The sequence below is a fragment of the Tenrec ecaudatus genome, chromosome 7 (assembly GCF_050624435.1).
Source record: "Tenrec ecaudatus isolate mTenEca1 chromosome 7, mTenEca1.hap1, whole genome shotgun sequence".
Classification (NCBI taxonomy): domain Eukaryota; kingdom Metazoa; phylum Chordata; class Mammalia; order Afrosoricida; family Tenrecidae; genus Tenrec; species Tenrec ecaudatus.
In genome coordinates, this window is record NC_134536.1 from 128,623,150 (window position 1) to 128,641,471 (window position 18,322).

The following is an 18,322-nucleotide window of genomic DNA, read 5'->3' on the forward strand; positions in this document are numbered from 1 at the left end:
ATTGCTAGTGTAAATTTAGTCCAGTTTAAATTACTGTGTTCTGAAAACACTCTTTAAAGCACTAGTAAGACTTTGGAACAGTTTTAATAATTCAGAAAGGCACCCCATGCTACTTAACTATATAGAATTTAATGATAACCTTGTTTTTAATAATGGAACTTATCATTAACAATGTAAATTATTTCCCTTTTCTAGACTGTATGCCATTCGGTGTCATTGTACTTCTAACCACAAGTAAATCTACTAGCGACTCTGGGAGAAAGATGAGGCTCTCTGCTCCTGTACAGATTTATACTTGGGAACTCTCAGGAGCAGGGCTGCTATGAGTCGGAATTGATTTTATGGCAGTAAGAGAAAAGGAAAAATTGGAGAGCCAATCTCAGTTTTTTTTCTGGTTATTTCCCCCCACCCCCTTGAGAATCAAAAAGCAATTTTGCATTGTCCTCAGATACCCGAAATGTGAGTTCTTAGTTACATTGAATCTTTAGGGAAGGAGGATATGTTTAATAAAATCAAAGTTTACGACTTCAGAGTTACTCTTTGAAAATAGCTTTTGGTCTTTACTATCCTCCTTAGGAGCCTAGCCTGTTGGGGACAAACCATATTTATAGTTTCCCTCAGGTATTAATGGAAAGATCGGGATATTTAAGGCCCATAACCCAGATTTTAAATTTACTCCTATTATATAATCTTTACTATCTGTTTTCTTACTATAAAATAAATATTAAATAATATAAGATAGGTCCCTCTGAACTGAAAACCACTATATAATAATTGTTTGCTGGCTTTAGGTTGACAATAATGATGTAGTACTTCCCGTGTAAGCGTAATACTTTCTAGGAAATGGAATTCTATGAAGAAGGATAAGTCTATTCTGAAACTTGAGTTGGAATAAAATACCACCTTGACTAGAAATGCCAGCCTCTGGCTCTGGTCTTTGAATGCTTGCATTCAGATATTGTCTAGCATGAAAGCTTTTGGAAGCTTAGGGAAGAGTGCTCGACAGGGGGAAGTAAAAGACTCTCGTACTCCGCAGGTTACTGAAGAGAGGGAAAAGCTGAAGAGTGACGGGGAAGCACGCCAGAAGAAGATGTACTATCTCAGGACTGAACTGGAGCGGCTTCATAAACAACAAGGTGCCGGACAGTTCTTTGCATGACTGCCTTTTTTGTAGTAACCTGAGCAGGAGACCTGAATAAAGAACTTTTGGAGCTCTTAGGCAGATTTCGGTGACCGGAGGCAGGCCTCTCTTTGTAAGGACAAAATTTTATACTGACAGAAAAGTTGCAGCAATAACTCTCAGATATACTTCTCCCAGATTATAAATATTTTATTCTAGCCTTCTTTTCTCCCTCTCAACTCATGTTCATAATTTTATCTTGAAGTGTTTAAGAGTAACTTAATAGTGCTGCTTTACTCTTAAACACAACAAGAAATTCTGTTAAGTAACCACGATGGACTTATCAAAATTAGGACATTAACATGAATACAATACTGTTAGTTAGCCTCCAGGTTCAATTTATACTTCACCAGTTGTCCCATTGAGGACCTTTATAGCAAAAGAAAATCTAAGATTATACAATAAATTAATTTGTCATGTCCTTTTCATTTCTTGTAATCTCAAATATTGAGTCTTTGTATTTATTGATATTTTCACGGTACTGACCTTTAAAGTTTTTCCTATTTTTTCAAAATAACTTATTTTTTGCTCTGTACAGTATACCCATCAAAGACGACACTACTCCAACAGTTCATAATTCAGTGCCACTGATGACATGCGTTAGTTGTAGCCATTCTCGCCCTCCTTCTCCGAGTTATTCCTCCTCAAATAACATAATGAACTCATTACTCCTCAGGTTCCTAGCTAATCTTTCAAATTGCTGTTGTATCCATTTGATCCCTTATACCAAAACCAGACTTGCTATCAGCAAGTTGATGCCGACTCCTGGCAACCCTGTGAGTTTCTGTTACTGTTAATGGGTGTAGAAAATCCTGTCTTCCCCACAGAGCTGCTAGTGGTTTCAAGCTGTGGACCTTTTGGATCGCAGCTCAATGCATAACCACTATGGGCTCTTAACAGATCCCTTCTAGATGGATCTTAAAAGATCTTAATGCTCAAGATAATACTAGTTATTGTTTGATTTTATAAAGACTTCAGGGAATATTTTGAAAGTTTAAAGATGGTTGCAGGACAAGTTTCTGAGATTTATAAGGTCTAAATGACTAGAAAATCCGGATTCCATGAGACTTTAAAATTTTCTTCTGCATTTTCCCCTTTTTAATTTGGATTCTTCTACAAACCCTTTGGTAAACCTCTGTAATGGTAGCTGAGTACCATCCAGTTCTTCTGGTCTCGTGGCAAATTCAGTTAGCCACACATTTTACTTCTATTCCTGACTCTTCCTTTTTCTGTTGCTCCAGGCAGAGAGATCAGTTTATCTTGAATAGCTTCTTGAAAGCTCTTCTTAAGACCCCACCCAATATGGAACAAACTACTCAGTAGTTCAGAAGCACTAAATATGGTATTAGGCAATTAACCGGGATATCTCGTGAGATCATGACCCTAAATTTCCAAACCAAGGAACCAAATCTCATGATTGTACATAAAAGCAACCTCAGCAGCTATAAGTTGTTATTGGAAACATGACATTAACATTTTTAAAGAGGGTACATTTTTAGAATATCCCTTAATTTTGACTTCTGATGGTTCCATATAATTCAAGTAACACATTTTTAGCAGGAACATCACTGGAGTGATGCTGAATTCATATCAGGTGTAGATTTGTTTAATTAATGGTGGTGCTGACTTTGATCATTTGGTTAAGCTGTGCCAGGTTTCTCTATTGCAGTGTTGCTACTTTATCCTTTTTGGTTAGTAAATATCTTACAGGAGAGATACTTTGAAATTAAAATATTCAATTACTCCTCAACTTCCATTCTTGATTAGCATTCACCAGTGATTTTGGGCCTGAGTTAATACTTGGATGGTTTTAAAATTGTGATTTTCTAATGATTTTTACCTTTACAAATTGACTTTGTACTGTAAGGAGGAGGTTTCCTTGTGACTTACATCATTGTGAACTCAGATTATTCATTTGATGAGTTAAAATTTGTTGTGTATAATAGGGTCACTGTGCGTTGGAACTGACCTAACAGCAACAGCCACTGGGCTTCACTGTCTAGGCTACTCTAACAGAAACATGACAAGTAGGTAGCTTTAAGAAACAAATGTGTCTTCTCACAGTTTAGGGACCACAGAAGCCAAAGCTCAAGTGCCAGCATTAGGAGAGGGCTTTCTCTTTTTTTGGATCTGGAGGAAGGTCTTTGTTTCTTCTCAGGTTTGTTTCCCCCTGAGAGATCTCACGTGGCATGGCAGCTATTCTCTCCTGTCTGTGTTTGCTAGCTGCTTGCTTAATCGACTCTTTATTTCTCAAAAGAGGTCAGTTTAATATACATGCATTATATCAACACTACTTCATTAACACAACAAAGACCCCTTCTCAAGTGGGGTTAGAACCACAAGTACAGTAGGATTTACAGTGCATATTTTAGGGAGGGGATACAGTTCAGTTCTTAACATCATGTATTAATGTGTTCTTACCCTCAAATTATTTCAAATTTGGCTAGTAGAGCCCCTTTGAGCTGACTCCTCTGTGTCCTTTTGATATGTATTTATCCTTTTATTAAATCGTTTTATTAGGGGCTCCATACATACATCAGTTGTGTAAAGCACATCTGTACATTCATTGCTCTCATCATTCTCAAAATATTTGCTCTCCACTTAAGCCTCTGGCATCAGGTCCTCATTTCCTCCCCCTCCCTCCCTGCTCCCACCTCTTTCATGAGCCCTTGATAGTATATAAATTATTATTTTGTCATATCTTTCCCTGTCCGACGTCTCCCTTCACCCACTTTTCTGTTGTCCGTCCCCCAGGGAGGAGGTCACATGTAGACCCTTGTAATCGGTTCCTTCTTTCCAACCCACTCACCCTCTACCCTCCCAGTATTGCCACTCAGACCACTGGTCTTGAAGGGATCATCCGCCCTGGATTCCCTGTGTTTCCAGTTCTTATCTGTACCTGTGTACAACCTCTGGTCTAGCTAGACTTGCAAGGTAAAATTTGGATCATGATAGTGGGGGAAGCTTTAGGAACACGAGGAAAGTTGTATTATTCATCATTACTACAATACATCGCACCTTGACTAGCTCGTCAACTCCCCTAGACCTCTGCAAGGGAATCTCCAGTGGCCGTATTCATCCTTTTTATAGTACTTCCTTTTTGGCACACAAAAATGTTCCATGATGCCTCACTTTTGATTCCATCTCATCATTTATGCTTTCAGGAATTCATGAACACCATGTGGAAAGAGACTAATAAACCTTGTATGGCGATAGTGTGGCAGAACAGAGGGTGGGAGAAGAGTTGTTTGGGGCTGGTTTTGGAACTTAACTGTAGTTATTAATCCTGTGAATGCTATTGCAAGATAACATGCAATTTGGGATAGGAGGTAACATTGGAAGAGCCTGAGGCAAAGCCTAAAACTCAGTGGAGTTAGCAAAGGATCTTTAGATTAAGTAAAATATATATGGCTGAAGGTTTTTTACTCTCTAAAAAACTCTTTGTACTCAGGATTCATAGGTACACATTAAAACATTTTGGGGATGCCCGATGCACACCAACTTGCATCTACCATTTGGGGCCTCATAGAGCCCTGGAAGCCTTGGGTATAAATTCTTGGCTAACAATCCTACACAAAAGATAGTTTTCTCATCTCTCTGGAAGCTTCATCTAAATCAGCCCTGTGGAATGAGAGACTTGCTTGCTTTTAGCAACTTTTGTGAGAAAAGATTTTATAATCGTAAGTCTTAATAGATTGATGCTTGTTATAATATGACGTGCCTTAATTTTCTTTCCCTGTGTTGCTTTCTGTTGATACTTGACTGCTCAGGAGAAATGCTCCGCAAGAAACGAAGGGAGAAGGATGGTCACAAAGACCCACTCCTGGTGGAGGTGAGTCGCCTCCAGGATAACATTGTGAAGGACATTGCAAAACTACAGCAAGAGGCAGACGAGGCAGAAAAGAAACAGTCGGAACTTGACAAAGTGGCTCAGATCTTGGGAATTGACATTTTTGATAAGCCCCAGAAGTCTTCAAATGACAGTAAAGAGTCTCTAGAGAAACCTGAGAAAGCAGAAAGAGCGAAGAGTCCAGAAAAAATGTCATCCCCCTCAGACTCCTCAAACAACAAGGTAACAATTCAGCTTTTCATGTTGATTATTTTCTCTCATAGACTTTTTTTTAAATACTTTTATTGGGGGCTCTTAGATCTCTTATCACAATCCATACATCTATGTGTCCAGCACATTTATACATACGTTGTCATCATTTTCAGTGCATTTTATTTCTACTTGAGCCCTTGGTATCAGCTCCTCATTTCCCCCCTCCCTCCCTCGTGAACCCTTGATAATTTACAGATCATTATTTTCATATCTTCCATCATCCTCTGTCACCCTTCACCCACTTTTCTGTTGCTCATCCCCCTGGGAGGGGGTTATATGTTGATCCTTGTGATTGATTCCTCCTTTCTTCCCCCACCATCCTCTTATCCTCCTGGTATCTCTATTCTCATTGTTGGCCCTGAGGGGAGTTTATCTATCCTGGATCCCTGTGTTGCGGCCTCTTACCTGTAGCTGTGTGCATGTTCTGGTTTAACCTGATTTGTAAGGTAGAATTGAGGTCATGATAGGGAAGGGAGGAAGCATTAAAGAACTAGAGGAAAGTAGTGTGTTTCATCAGTGCTATACTGCACCCTGACTAGCTCATCACTTTTCCTTGTGACCTTTCTTTGAGGGCATGTCCAATAGTCTACAGATGGGCTTGGGTCTCTACTCCTTGTCTGGTATGATTTTGTTCTGGGTCTTAGATGCCTGATACATTATCCCATCGATACCTCATGATCACACAGGCTGGTGGGCTTTGTTGCTTCTCAGCTAGATGGCCGCTTGTTTGTCTTTAAACCTTTAAGAGTCCAGATGTTTTCTTTTGAAAGCTGGTCACCCAACAATTTTCTTCACCATATTTGCTTATGTACCCATTTTGTGTTCAGTGATCAAGCCAGTTGAGCATCACAGAATGCCGGATTGTTAGAACAAAGTGTTCTTGTGTTGAGGGAGTACTTGAGTCGAGGCCCAATATCTATCTGCTACCTTAATTCTTAACATATAGCTATGAGTATGTAGTTCTATTCCTCTCGTTTTATATATATATATATATATATATATATATATATATATATATATATATATATATATATATATTTACATATGTACATGCCTGTATTTAGACCTCTATAAATGTCCTTTGCCTCCTGGTTCTTTCCTCTATTTTCTTTTACTTTGCTCTTGTCGCACCAACATGTTCGGCCTTCATTCAGATTTAGTTATTTCTTGCTCTTACATGCCCTTAGGTATCCTATGCCCCTCTCTCCATTGATTTTAGTTCACTTGTTCCCTTATCTCTGGGTTGGTTTCACCTCCTCTTTCTTCTCCCACCTCCCCTTCTCTCCCAAACCATTGGTCCCGCTGTTTTCGTGTCCAAATTGTTTATCCCGCCTATCTTATTTAGACAAACATGTAGAGACATTAGTAAGTGCAAAAACCAGGAAAAGCCAAACAAAACAACAAAGGAAGACAAAACCAATAAAACAATAATAACAACAAAAAGAAAGCCAATGACAAAAAAGGAAACGCTTATAAATAGTTCCAGGTCTGTTTTTTGACCTTTAAGGGAGTGTTTTCCAGTCAAGTTCGATGGGATGCCACACTCTATTTTTGGTATTCCCTGGGGATTTCATTGCTTTGCTTCCCTTGCTGCTTTGTGGCATGCCTTTAGTGTTTTGCCCCAGTGTGATGGATGGAGTCAGATTGGGCATAATTCTTGCACTGTGTCTCCAGTGTTGTTCCCCGTAGCACTATGGTTCAGTGAGGGACATCGGGTCTCGTGGTGGGGCCAGCCCTATGGTCATCTGTGAATTGACTGCTCTGAACAGGAATGTTGTTCTCAGGGCTTGGTGGCCCAGGATGTGTCCCCCTCACTCTCCATCCCTCTTCGTTTCTCCTGTGTGCTCGTAATTAAATGTGCCCCTCTCCCCAAGCTTTACTTTCAGTGCTGTCCTCTGAAGTGCTTTCTTCTTGTGTGGGTGGGGATGGGGTCCATATAGTTGGGATTGGGGCTAGCCCCACAGATCTCTCTATTGGTTTCCTGGGACATGCCTGTATGTTGTATTAGCATCTTGGCATATCAGGTTTCCCATAGAGTCTTTACAGCAGCTTTTAAACTATTAAACTATTATCAGCTACTTCTAATCTCTACTCTTGTTAGAATTACTTTTTGAAACATTGATTAGATTGTGCTCTCCTCTGGAATCCCAGCAATTCTGTTACCCATAACGTAGAATACAAAATCCTCAGCATTCAAGTTCATCCGCAATCTAGTTTTTAGCCGTGTACTCCTTAACCCAACACAATACTCCTAACCCACCCAATCATAAGTTGGCGATATTCTCACGACTTGTATTTATCATTTTGGGGCTCATATTAATAAAGCCAGTGAACTTATTTCAGTTATCAGATCAGCAGTATTTGACACATGGAACCATTCTTATCCTAAAACTGCTTTCTTTCCTTCTACCATACTTCTTTTCCTCCTAGTATTCTGCTGCAGCTTTGCTTAGGCCTCTTTGTGGCCTATCCTTTTGCTCTCTGATCTTTTAATATTTGAATGCCTCAATTCTCCAGAATTCCACTCTCCTGTTAGGCCATTCCTTCCAGACTGTGTTCAAATACGTGGCTGATAACTTCCAGTTTTATATTTTAGCATAAATCATACTTATGAGATCCAAACCTGAGTGCCCAGGAACTTATTCATCATTTCTACTTCACTGCTTCATAAAAAACAAACTCACCCACTGCTATCCAGTTGAGTCCACCACATAGGGACTCATATGGTTGGCAATATTATAATTCTTTACAGGAGTAGTTATCATTTTCCCCTGTGAGAGCAGCTAGTGGGTTTGAACTCGAGGTGTTGTCTGCACCATGCTCACAATCATTAGAGATGAACCCATGGTTGCAGCCACTGTCAATCTTGTGAACTGCCTTCTTTTTTGCTGATCTACCTTACCAGCCTTGATGCCATTTTCCTGTGACTTTTCTCTCCTGATAATGTGTCCCAAGTAGGTGAGACAAAGTCTTGCCATCTTTGCTTCTAAGGAACATTCTGGTTGTACTTCTAAGGTGAATTTGTTTGTTCTTCTGACTGTGGTATTTTTTTTTTACCAACATTGTAATTCAAATGCATCACTTCTTTGGTCTTTTGTCAAACTTTCACACATATATGAGGTAATTGAAAATACCACATCTTGGATCAGGCACACCTTAGGCCTCAAAGTGAAATCTTTGCTCTCCAATGCTCTAAAAAGGTCTTGTACAACAAATTTTCCCAATGCATTATGTTGTTTGCTTTCTTGGCTGTTGCTTGCTTGAGCCTTGATTGTGAATCCAACCAAAATGAATTTTTGGCAACTTTAATCCTTTTCCCATTTATCATGATGTTGTCTATTGGTTTTCTTTACATTGAGTTGTAATCCACACTAAAGGCTTCAATCCTAATCTTCTTTAGGAAGTGCTTCAAGTCTTCCTTGATTTGAGCAAGCAGCTTGGGTTATCGACATATTGAAGGCTGCTAATAAGTTTCCTCCCAATTCTGATGCTGTGCTCTTCATATAGTCCAGCTTCTCAGATTATTTGCTCAGCACACAGATTGAGTAAATATGGGAAAAGGATACAACCTTTACTGATTTTAAACCACTCAGTATTCCCTTTGATTTCAAACCATGCAGTATTCCCTTATTCCCTTGGTCTAGATACAGGTTCCACATGACCACAATGAAGTGTTCTCTCATTCTTCTCGATGTTATCCATAGTTACATAGCAAATAAGGCACAAGTAAATGTCTGGTATTTTCTGCTTTCAGTTAATATATATTTGACATAAGCAATGACATCCCTCAATCTACGTCATCTTTTGAATGCAACTTGAGTTTCTGTTGATGTACTACTGCAACGCATCATTGAATTATCTTCAGCAGAATTTTATTTGCATGTAATATTAATGATATTTTTCTATAATTTTTATATTCTGTTGTATCACCTTTCTCTGTAATGAGCACAAATATTGATCTTTTCCAGTTGGTTGGCCATTGAACTATCTTCCAAACTTTTAGAGACAGACAGCTTCAAGTGCTTAATGTTGAAATATTCCGTTGGTATTCCATTGATTCCTGGGAGGGAGTTTTGCTTTTGCCTTTTACTAATATCTTCAGTGCATATTGTACTTTCCATGTCAGCGTTTTTGAAATGGTTGAATGTTGAACAGTTCTTTAGCATTCAATATTTTGCCCATAGAACTCTATAGGCAATTTTGCCCATAAAATATTGCAACTCAAGGCTTGATTTTTTTTTCTTCAGTTCTTTCAGCTTGAGATAGTGCAAAGCATGTTTTTCCTTTTTGACTTTATAACTCCAGGTGTTTGCACATTTCTATTTCATCTTTTTTATCTTTTATTTGTTGTCTGTTTAATGACATTTAGCTATGGATAGTGTTCTTGATGATGTCCCGCAGCTCACCTGGTCTTCAGTCTTAGTGTCCAGTGTGTCAAATCTGATGCTGAGATGTTCTCCAAATTCGGGTGGGATATACTAAGGTCATATTTTGGCTCTCGCAGACTTATTTTAATTTTCTTCAAGTCCCTCTTCAGCTTACATATCAACAATTGATGATCTGTTCCACAGTCGACCCCTGGACGTTTTGACTAATAACATTGAGCTGCTCCATCATCTATCCTCACAGATTTGGTCAAATTATTTTATTTCATTTTTACTTTTTAGTGTTCTATTGTAAATTAGATGGAGGGATTACATATCAGATTATCATTTTTTTAATTAAACAATTTATCAAACTTTAATAGCTAGCCTTGTCTCCTAATCTTTTTTTTGTTTGTTTTGCCCTTCTCCCTCTTGTAAGGTGTTACCCCCCCCTTTCACGTAAGTTACTACCTATCTACTCTCTAGCCCTGTTGCTTCACTTCCCACCCACCTCCCTTTCATAGGCATCACTCAGAGACGAGTTATAGGCGGTGCCTGTATTTTGGGTGCCTTGGTTTACCTGTCACTGCAATTCAACACAGAACCCTCTTTTGAGCTCACACAGGTCATTTTGTCCCTACATGAACCAACTCTGGAGCTTTGGCGGCCTCTGTTCTTCACTGGCTAATCAAGTCACTCCATCTGGCTGTCCACAGCTGGCTCTGTGGGTGTCTTGGAGCCAGCACTGCACCCCTGCTAAGTCAGTACCTTCTCAGGCGCTGATCTCCACAGTGATGATGTTCTGCTTGGCACAGGCCTTAATGTCTGAGAGCCTCATTAAGGACTTCATCTCTTCCACACTCATAGAGTTGATTGGTCTTACTGAAAAGTATCAGGACTAAGGTTTCGGCAAAGATGTTCTAAGGAAAGGTGAGCACAGGATGCAGAGAGCTGTGTGGGGTCAGAGGCACCCGGCAAGAATGCCCCCATGTATATCTAAGGCTGTTAAATCTTTACAGGAGTAGAAACTAGCCTTGTCTGTTTTGCCCTGTTGGGGAACAACACGACTCATAACCAAGGGCTTAGGAGAGCATGGCAGTTTCCATAGTAACTAAGCCAGATGCCCCCCCTACCCATCACCACCACCACCACCTTTAGCTCTCTGACCATGATCATTTTCTGGGCCACAATGTCAGTGAGATTGGTACCCACCATGGACCACATCAGGGGAGGGTCCCCCAGGTCTCCCTTCCCATTGTGGGCACTCAGCTGTGCTGTGTCAAGGAACTAAGCGTGACCAAGTGGGGGTGACCCTGTGCCCATTCTGCATGCGCTACACTAGTAATGTCTTCCCGCGACTCCCAACAGGAAGCACATCCAGCTTTGGTCAATGTGACTCCTGTTTGTTTTCCTGGCTAGGTCCTTGTTACAGTCACCGTTTATGTTGGTGATAAAAAATTTACAATGAAGAGGTTATTTATTGATCTTACAGAATTCTGTCATGTGAACTTAACATTGTTTCTATCACCAAGGCCATATTTTCCAACTACTGCCCCTTCCTCTTTGTTTCTAACTTATACATTCCAGTCACCAATACTTTTCAATGCATCTTGATTGCATATTTGATCAATTTTAGACAGAAGTTGTTAGAATTCTTTAATTTCATTAGCACTAGCTGTAGTGGTTGGTGTGTAAATTTGCATAGTATTTCTATTAACTGGACTTGCTTATAGGAGTATAGATATTATTCGATCACAGGCAATATTATACATCAAGATTTTGAAATGTTGTTTTTGATGATGAATGCATGCTATTCTTTCTGCTTTTCCATGTACTATAACTATAGTTCAATTAGATCAAGCATGATTGTACAATTATTGCCACCATGATTTTCAAAACATTTTCTATCTTCTTGTACTCTTTGGTATCAGCTCCCTTTATCCCCTCCCTCTTTTCCCCTCCACCCCCAAGAGCCCCTGTATCTTACACCATCCAATGTATCTGTTCACCTATCATTCTGCTATTGTTCTCCTTGAATGGGTTTGTATAGTCATCATTGCTATCAGTTGTGTCGTTCCCCCCTCACCATACCATTCTTGAATTTGTCATTGATTTGTAAATCCTTACTGAAATCTGCCATTTTTGATCTTCATCAGCAAATGCTTCAAGTCCTCACTTTCAGTAAGCAAGGTTGACAAGTCTCATAGGTACCTTAAAATCAACATGTCCCAACTAAACCAGTGAGTGTGGTCACCTTCCCTCCAACATTTTCTTCTAACAATGTTACCCATTATCAATAAATAGTACCAGTAAACATCAATTTTTATGCCCAAAACCCAAAAAAGATCCTTAGAGTTTCCCTCTCCCTAGCTGCTACACACTTAATTATAAATCTGGCAATTCTCCAAAGTATGTCTGTACCATCTACCTCATCTTTGTTGCTGTCTTCATTTCATGATTGTATTACAACCTTTAATTATTTCTCCACTTTACAGCCAACGAGAGTGATACCTCTTGCCTGTCTTTTGAGCCTCAAGTCATATTTTTCTCCCTTGCTCACTATATTTCCTTTGTTAGATTTTTAATTTCTCAGATACAGCATTTCTCTAATGCCTTTGCATCCTTTATTCCCTTTGCTTACCATATAAACCCTACTCTTGTCCCTTTGCTTACGAGCTCATATTTGTCCTTCCTATCTCAGCTTTAATTACTCTCTTAACTCCCATTACTGATTCTCCATACTACTAACTGTGCTTGATAAACATTCTCATCATAGTTTATCATTTTCCTTTTTAGCACTTTTGACCGTTTTAATTATAGAATTACATGTATACTTATTTTATATAAGGGGTCAAGGGTCATATCTGTCTCATCTATAAGTGTAATTAATCTCTAATACATAGTTGAGTACCTGGCACATGATAGTGCTGAAGTTGATTACATAGTGAATCTTTCTCCTGAAACCCTCTCTCTGTTGTATTTTACACTCCTACCACTTCAAAATGCTTGCAGTTTTCTAGATGTGTAATATGATATCACACCTCCCTGATTGTGCATTAATCATTCTTTTTCTCCTGGTTCCCCTTTTTAAGCTTTGTGAGGAATTCTTAGAATCTCTCATGGATTTAGTTCACAGTTATTAGTGCTCTCATAATATGTAATTTGTTGTTGTTAAAACTAATTTCTTTCCCTCTTATCTGGAATTTGTTCTAGTGTCTATCTCTTCCATTATAAGACTGAATAACTTAATTATCTTTGTGTTTCCTGTGACATCCACCATGTCTAGCACATAGTAAATGCTCAGTTTATGGTAGAAGGAGGATATTCTGGATTCTTTTTATCATTCTGCTCTATTTTATCCACGTTTTTTGGAATAGTATTTCTCTTCCTCAGCCAGGAAGGGCTATAATCTTTTATACCTGGATCACTGAATTCAGAGGTTTTGGGTTAAAGAAAAACTTGAAGTGTTGGCCCGTTATAGTTAATTTATGTACTGCTTGGGGGTGATCTTATGTACCAGCTTGATTGGGGTAAGTCTTCATGTTCTCTGAAGTTACCAGGATTATGTTGTAATCTAGTTTTCATTTCAGCTAGAGCTACTCTCTTCCACCTGTCTTTGTTATTTCTTCTTTCTTTAAATGTGCATAATTGTTGTGAGCATTACTTTCTCTTGTGTACACACATGCAACCTCACACTTTTACCTCCCCTGGAGATAACCATTATTAATACTGTGTGTATATTATTCCAAATCATTTTTCTCATGAATTCACTTAATAATTCTTTCTTGATCACAAAAAGGGTGCCAGCCACTGATCTGGATATTGAGATGTAGCAGAGAGCTATAGAGACAAAATTCTTATTCTCGAGATTAGAAGACACAATAAACAACTACCGTATATACTCGTGTATAAGCCGAGTTTTTTTCAGCACAAAAAATGTGCTGAAAAACTGGGGTTCGGCTTATACATGGGTCAGTGGTTCCCCAGCGACGTGTAACATCTCGCTGGGGCCCACTCGAGGTAACAGGATAAGCGCCTGTTATCTCACAGGTGATTGCCCTTTCTCCACTGTTCATTCAAAGCCCCGCTGACACTGCAGGGCTTTGAATGTTTGTTTACTCACATCTAACCAATCAGAGCCGTCCTATGATGTGTATCTTTAAATAAGCCTTTTAAAGACCATGTGCGAAGGATATGACATGAATGGATGTCATCTGGTCAAGCCCGACTAACAAAAGGAGGAAATCTCATGAAGCCTGACATAGAGTTAATAGCAAAGTGGGTTCGAGATGCATGGGAAGACATTCCAGAAGACATGGTGCGACGTGCCTTCCAGAAATGTAGTATTAGTAATGCTGTGGATGGCAGTGAAGACTGCGCTTTGTATGAAAATGACAGCAGTGGTGGTGATGACGGCAATCTCAGTGAGGACAGCGTCTACGATGACCTCACACCAGCTGAAGCTCTGTGTTGGGATACAGATGATGATGAGGAATCCAGTTTTGAAGGATTTTATCACTTTATATTTTAGCTTGGTTGCTGATTGAGCTCAGGGAATAGTCCTCTTAAGGTATCATTGTTGATACCTTATTGTTTTTGTTGAACCTATTTTCCATTTACTGTGCTGGTTTACTAATGCTAAATGGCTTGTTGTCCTTTTATTTATGTTTTTTATTTAAAATAACTATTTAAATACATTACCCCACTGATGTCTCAATTTTTAGTAATTTTATTTTCATTTGTTTTGATTATTGAAACTCACCAATAGCTTCTGCATTTTAGACCCTAGGCTTATACTCGAGTCAATCAGTTTTTCTGGTTTCCCAGGTAATAATTAGGTACCTTGGCGTATACTCTGGTCAGCTTATAGTCGAGTATATATAGTATATGTTACATGATGATAAGTAACTCAAAAAAGAAAAGCAGAATAAGGGACATAGTGTGACTGTATATTTTATGTAAAGTGGTTAGGGGAGGTCTTTTGGAAAAGGTGACCTTTGACATTTTTATGCCTATTTGCTTATCTTTACTGATATTCAAATATATTTTAATATTTAATTTTCTTATTATATCATGGACCATTTTCCATGTCAGTAAGCGTACTCTTATTATGACACTTTTAACAACTTGATTTTAATGTTGTTGTACAGATAATCCTTAGGATAAATGTCCGAGTGGAATTGCTGGGTAAAAGGGTAAACAATTTAAGGTGTGTAATGTGTAGCCTTAGGAGCCTTGGTGGCATAGTGGTTACACATTGGGATTTAACTACAAGGTCAGCAGTTTGAACCTACCAACCACGCTTTGGGAGTAATACTGCCTTTTTGTTCCCATAAAGAGTTACAGTCTCGGAAACCCACAGGGGCAGTTTTACTCTGTCCCATATGAGTAAGGATTGACTCAATACAGTGAGTTTTGTTTGGTAATAGGAGTTCTTAGATTATCCTCCATGTGTTCCTTCTTCTGTGTATTGAATGGGTTCTCATAGTGAATGATTATCTTTGTTGCCCTAATGATTTTTCTTCTTTCCTCCTATCAACTTTGCTCTACCAGTCAGTATTCCAGAGGCCAGTTTCCTTCATCTTGTTTACTGTAGAATCTTATCCTTACCTAACTCAGAATTACCCTTTTCTATGCTTATACCCTGACATAAACCCAAACTCTTATTTCCTAAGTACGTTTTCTCCAGCTTGCTGACAAATTAATTCATGGTAAAGCACTTGTTATATTTGATAATGTTGGAGAGCTTCTGTGTTTTAAGGAGAATTCAAATACTAATCATAATATTTTCAGTAGTTTGAAATATTTTACCTAAATTCCTATGTGGTATTCAAAATAGATGACGTTCTTTTTTTATTTTTATTTTTTTATAGATGACTTTCTACTTTGTCTGTACACAACCCTGCCCTCCTCTGTAGTTTTTATACTAGGTGAATTACTGATAGTGAGTTGTTGTCTTTTTTCTGCATTTGCTTTGCCTTACTTGTTAATTATCCTTTTCTATTTTTATTTTTTCTCCCGTTCCTAGTTGTCATTGTAAATTTTTTTCAATTTAATTAATGTATTTGGATGTATAGGCAACACATTTGAAATCTGCCAAAGGGTATACAGTAAAAATCTGCCCTCTTCTATCTATCTAGTGTCTATCTCCAGGGGCAGCCAATATTTTCAACATCTTGAATGTTCTTCTAGATCAGTGGTTCTCAACCTACCTAGTGCTGCGACCCTTTAATACAGTTCCTCATGTTGTGGTGACCCCAACTATAAAATTATTTTCGTTGCTACTTCATCACTGTCATTTTGCTACTGTTATGAATCGGGCGACCCCTGTGAAAGGGTTGTTCGACCCTGCAAAGAGGTAGTGACCCACAGGTTGAGAACCGCTGTTTTAGAGATATTTTAGAATATATAAATAAGTATTTGATTTACTTTTCATCATGAAATAGTACTATGGAGTCTAGTTAGTTTTATTTGGACCTTGGAGACAAGTTTTCCTTGGGTTTCTCCTTAGTTTCTATAGCTTTACCAAGACCAAACTCACTGCAGAAGAGTTAATTCTGACGTTTTAACTCTATGGGACAGAGTAGAACTGTGCTCTAGTGTAAATCCTTGTAGAAGCAGCCAGCCACATCTTTCTACTTCACAGCAACTGGTGGGTTCCAACTGCTGACCTTCAGGTTAGCAGCTGAGCATTAACCATTACACCACCGGGACTCATTTCTCTAATATCAGGCACTGGAAATATGGTGCTTTTATTGTGGTAAAGGTTTCTGTGAGTTAGAATTGACTCGATGGCAGTGAGTTTTATTATTGTGGTAGTTGTAATTATGGAAGAAGGCAAATGTAAGTTGCCTTGAATTCTTGCTAAGTGCAAATTTCTCGTCATTAGGAATCAAAAGTAAACAATGAGAAGTCCCATGCTAAGAGCCCCCAGCCTGCTGAGAGCCTCCAACCAACCACTAAGCAATCTGACCAGGCCCTTACTGTTCATGAATATTATGATGCTGGCAATCACTGGTGCAAAGACTGTAACACCATCTGTGGAACCATGTTTGACTTCTTCACCCATATGCACAATAAGAAGCACGCACAGGTAGGTGTCCTGTCCTGCGAGTCCCATGTTTTCTCCTTACCCTGAAACTTATATATTTTTGACATTACAAAACCTGGAAATGAAACATTCTCATAGGGGCAGGAGCCCCAATCTGAAGATCCAATAGATACCATCAAAGGAGATAATATCCCCAGGTCTCTGTCCAGGGAACCTGTCTTGTATCTAAACCCCAAGACAAGTGTAAGTGAGGCTTTTGCCTCGTTTGATTGCTTGAATATCTGATTTTTGTTTGCTTCATTTTATTCATTGCTAGTACATGCTCTAACATATGTTTACCTTTCCACAGGTGGTTTTCCATTTAAACAGTTGGCAGATGGGGGTTGGGGTGGGTAGCTGGGGCTTGTGATCCCCTGGTCTTATGTGGGTGAAAAGAGAAAAGCAGGTTATTGAACTTTTAGTGCTATTGTGTGAGCGCCTCTGCCTCTTGCAAATAGACCCTGGATCCTTACAACAGACCTTGGGCTTCAAAGACCCAGAGTGAGGCCAAGCAAGAGGCTGTGAAACGCACTGACAAGATAACGGTTCCTGCAAAAGGTACGTTTTCCTCGTGCCTCCTTTGTATCTTTCTTACCAAGGAGGAGGCATTTCTGAAACATAAGGTGTTAGGAAGCAGTATAGGATGAGACATAACAGTTCATTTTAACAGAACTGTGAAAATACTTTCTGTGTGTAAAACACTAGGTATGTACTGTAGGTCCTGAAGAAATAAAGAGAGCTGTCAGACAAAAATAATCTGGATTCAAAAATCTGGGAAAACATAGACGTGTCACTCTAAACCAGCAGAATAACTGTTATTTGTTTATTTGAAATCCAGACTTAAAAAACGTAGTTATTCTAACTACCTTTTGAACTAATAACTAAAATACTTTGAGTAGTTGTTTAAGGGTAAAATGAAAAGTAGAGTCTCTTTGCCTTTACACTGCTCAATTTCTTAGCTCCATAAGTTGCTACAAGCTGCCACATCCTTTAGATCTGGTTGAAGTAAATTTCTGAGTAATTAATACCAACACGAGAGATTCTCATACAAATGGTACTGGGGTAATTGGGAGTACTTTTTAAACCTCCTCAGACTAGCTTAAGGCTAGCTGAAATTTGGAGAGAATCAATAGCAGAAGTGGGTCTGACAGAGGAAACTCCTGAATCAATCAATTAGTGTTCCCAAAAGCTAAAGGGGAGAGAGCTTCAGAGTCAAACTTTAGATTTGGAAGACTCTGTCATTGAGATTCATTTACCGAAGGTACTGCCTTTGATTTCAAAGTAGGTAAGGTCCTCTCTTCCATATCATTTTCATGCAATTTAATGGGATTTCCTTTGTTAGCTGTAAATATGGGTAGAAACAATTTCCAACTTTCTTCTACTACTTCCAGGCTCTGAGTTCCTGATGCCCGTCACTGGATATTACTGCCAGCTCTGTGAGGAGTTTTTGGGAGATTCGATTTCTGGAGAGCAGCATGTGAAAGGAGAGCAACACAATGAGAACTACAAGGTGTGTCTTCGTAATGGCCTGTAAGGTTTCACACTTTATGCAGCATTCATTTTACTTTGTCAGACAGAAAGAAGCT

General features: G+C 38.9%; 1 protein-coding gene and 1 pseudogene across 1 annotated transcript in view; one reads left to right on the forward strand and one right to left on the reverse strand.

Annotated features, from left to right (window-relative positions):
- Positions 1-18,322, forward strand: part of ZNF318 (zinc finger protein 318) — a 38,571-nt gene that overhangs the window by 15,749 nt on the left and 4,500 nt on the right. Inside the window, exons 5-9 of the mRNA XM_075555058.1 lie at positions 1,037-1,136; positions 4,951-5,252; positions 16,536-16,739; positions 17,195-17,294; positions 18,128-18,246. Of these exons, the coding sequence (XP_075411173.1) occupies positions 1,037-1,136; positions 4,951-5,252; positions 16,536-16,739; positions 17,195-17,294; positions 18,128-18,246 (825 nt within the window). The remainder of the gene's footprint in view (positions 1-1,036; positions 1,137-4,950; positions 5,253-16,535; positions 16,740-17,194; positions 17,295-18,127; positions 18,247-18,322) is intronic.
- LOC142453108 (ADP-ribosylation factor-like protein 16) lies at positions 10,335-11,740 on the reverse strand (annotated as a pseudogene).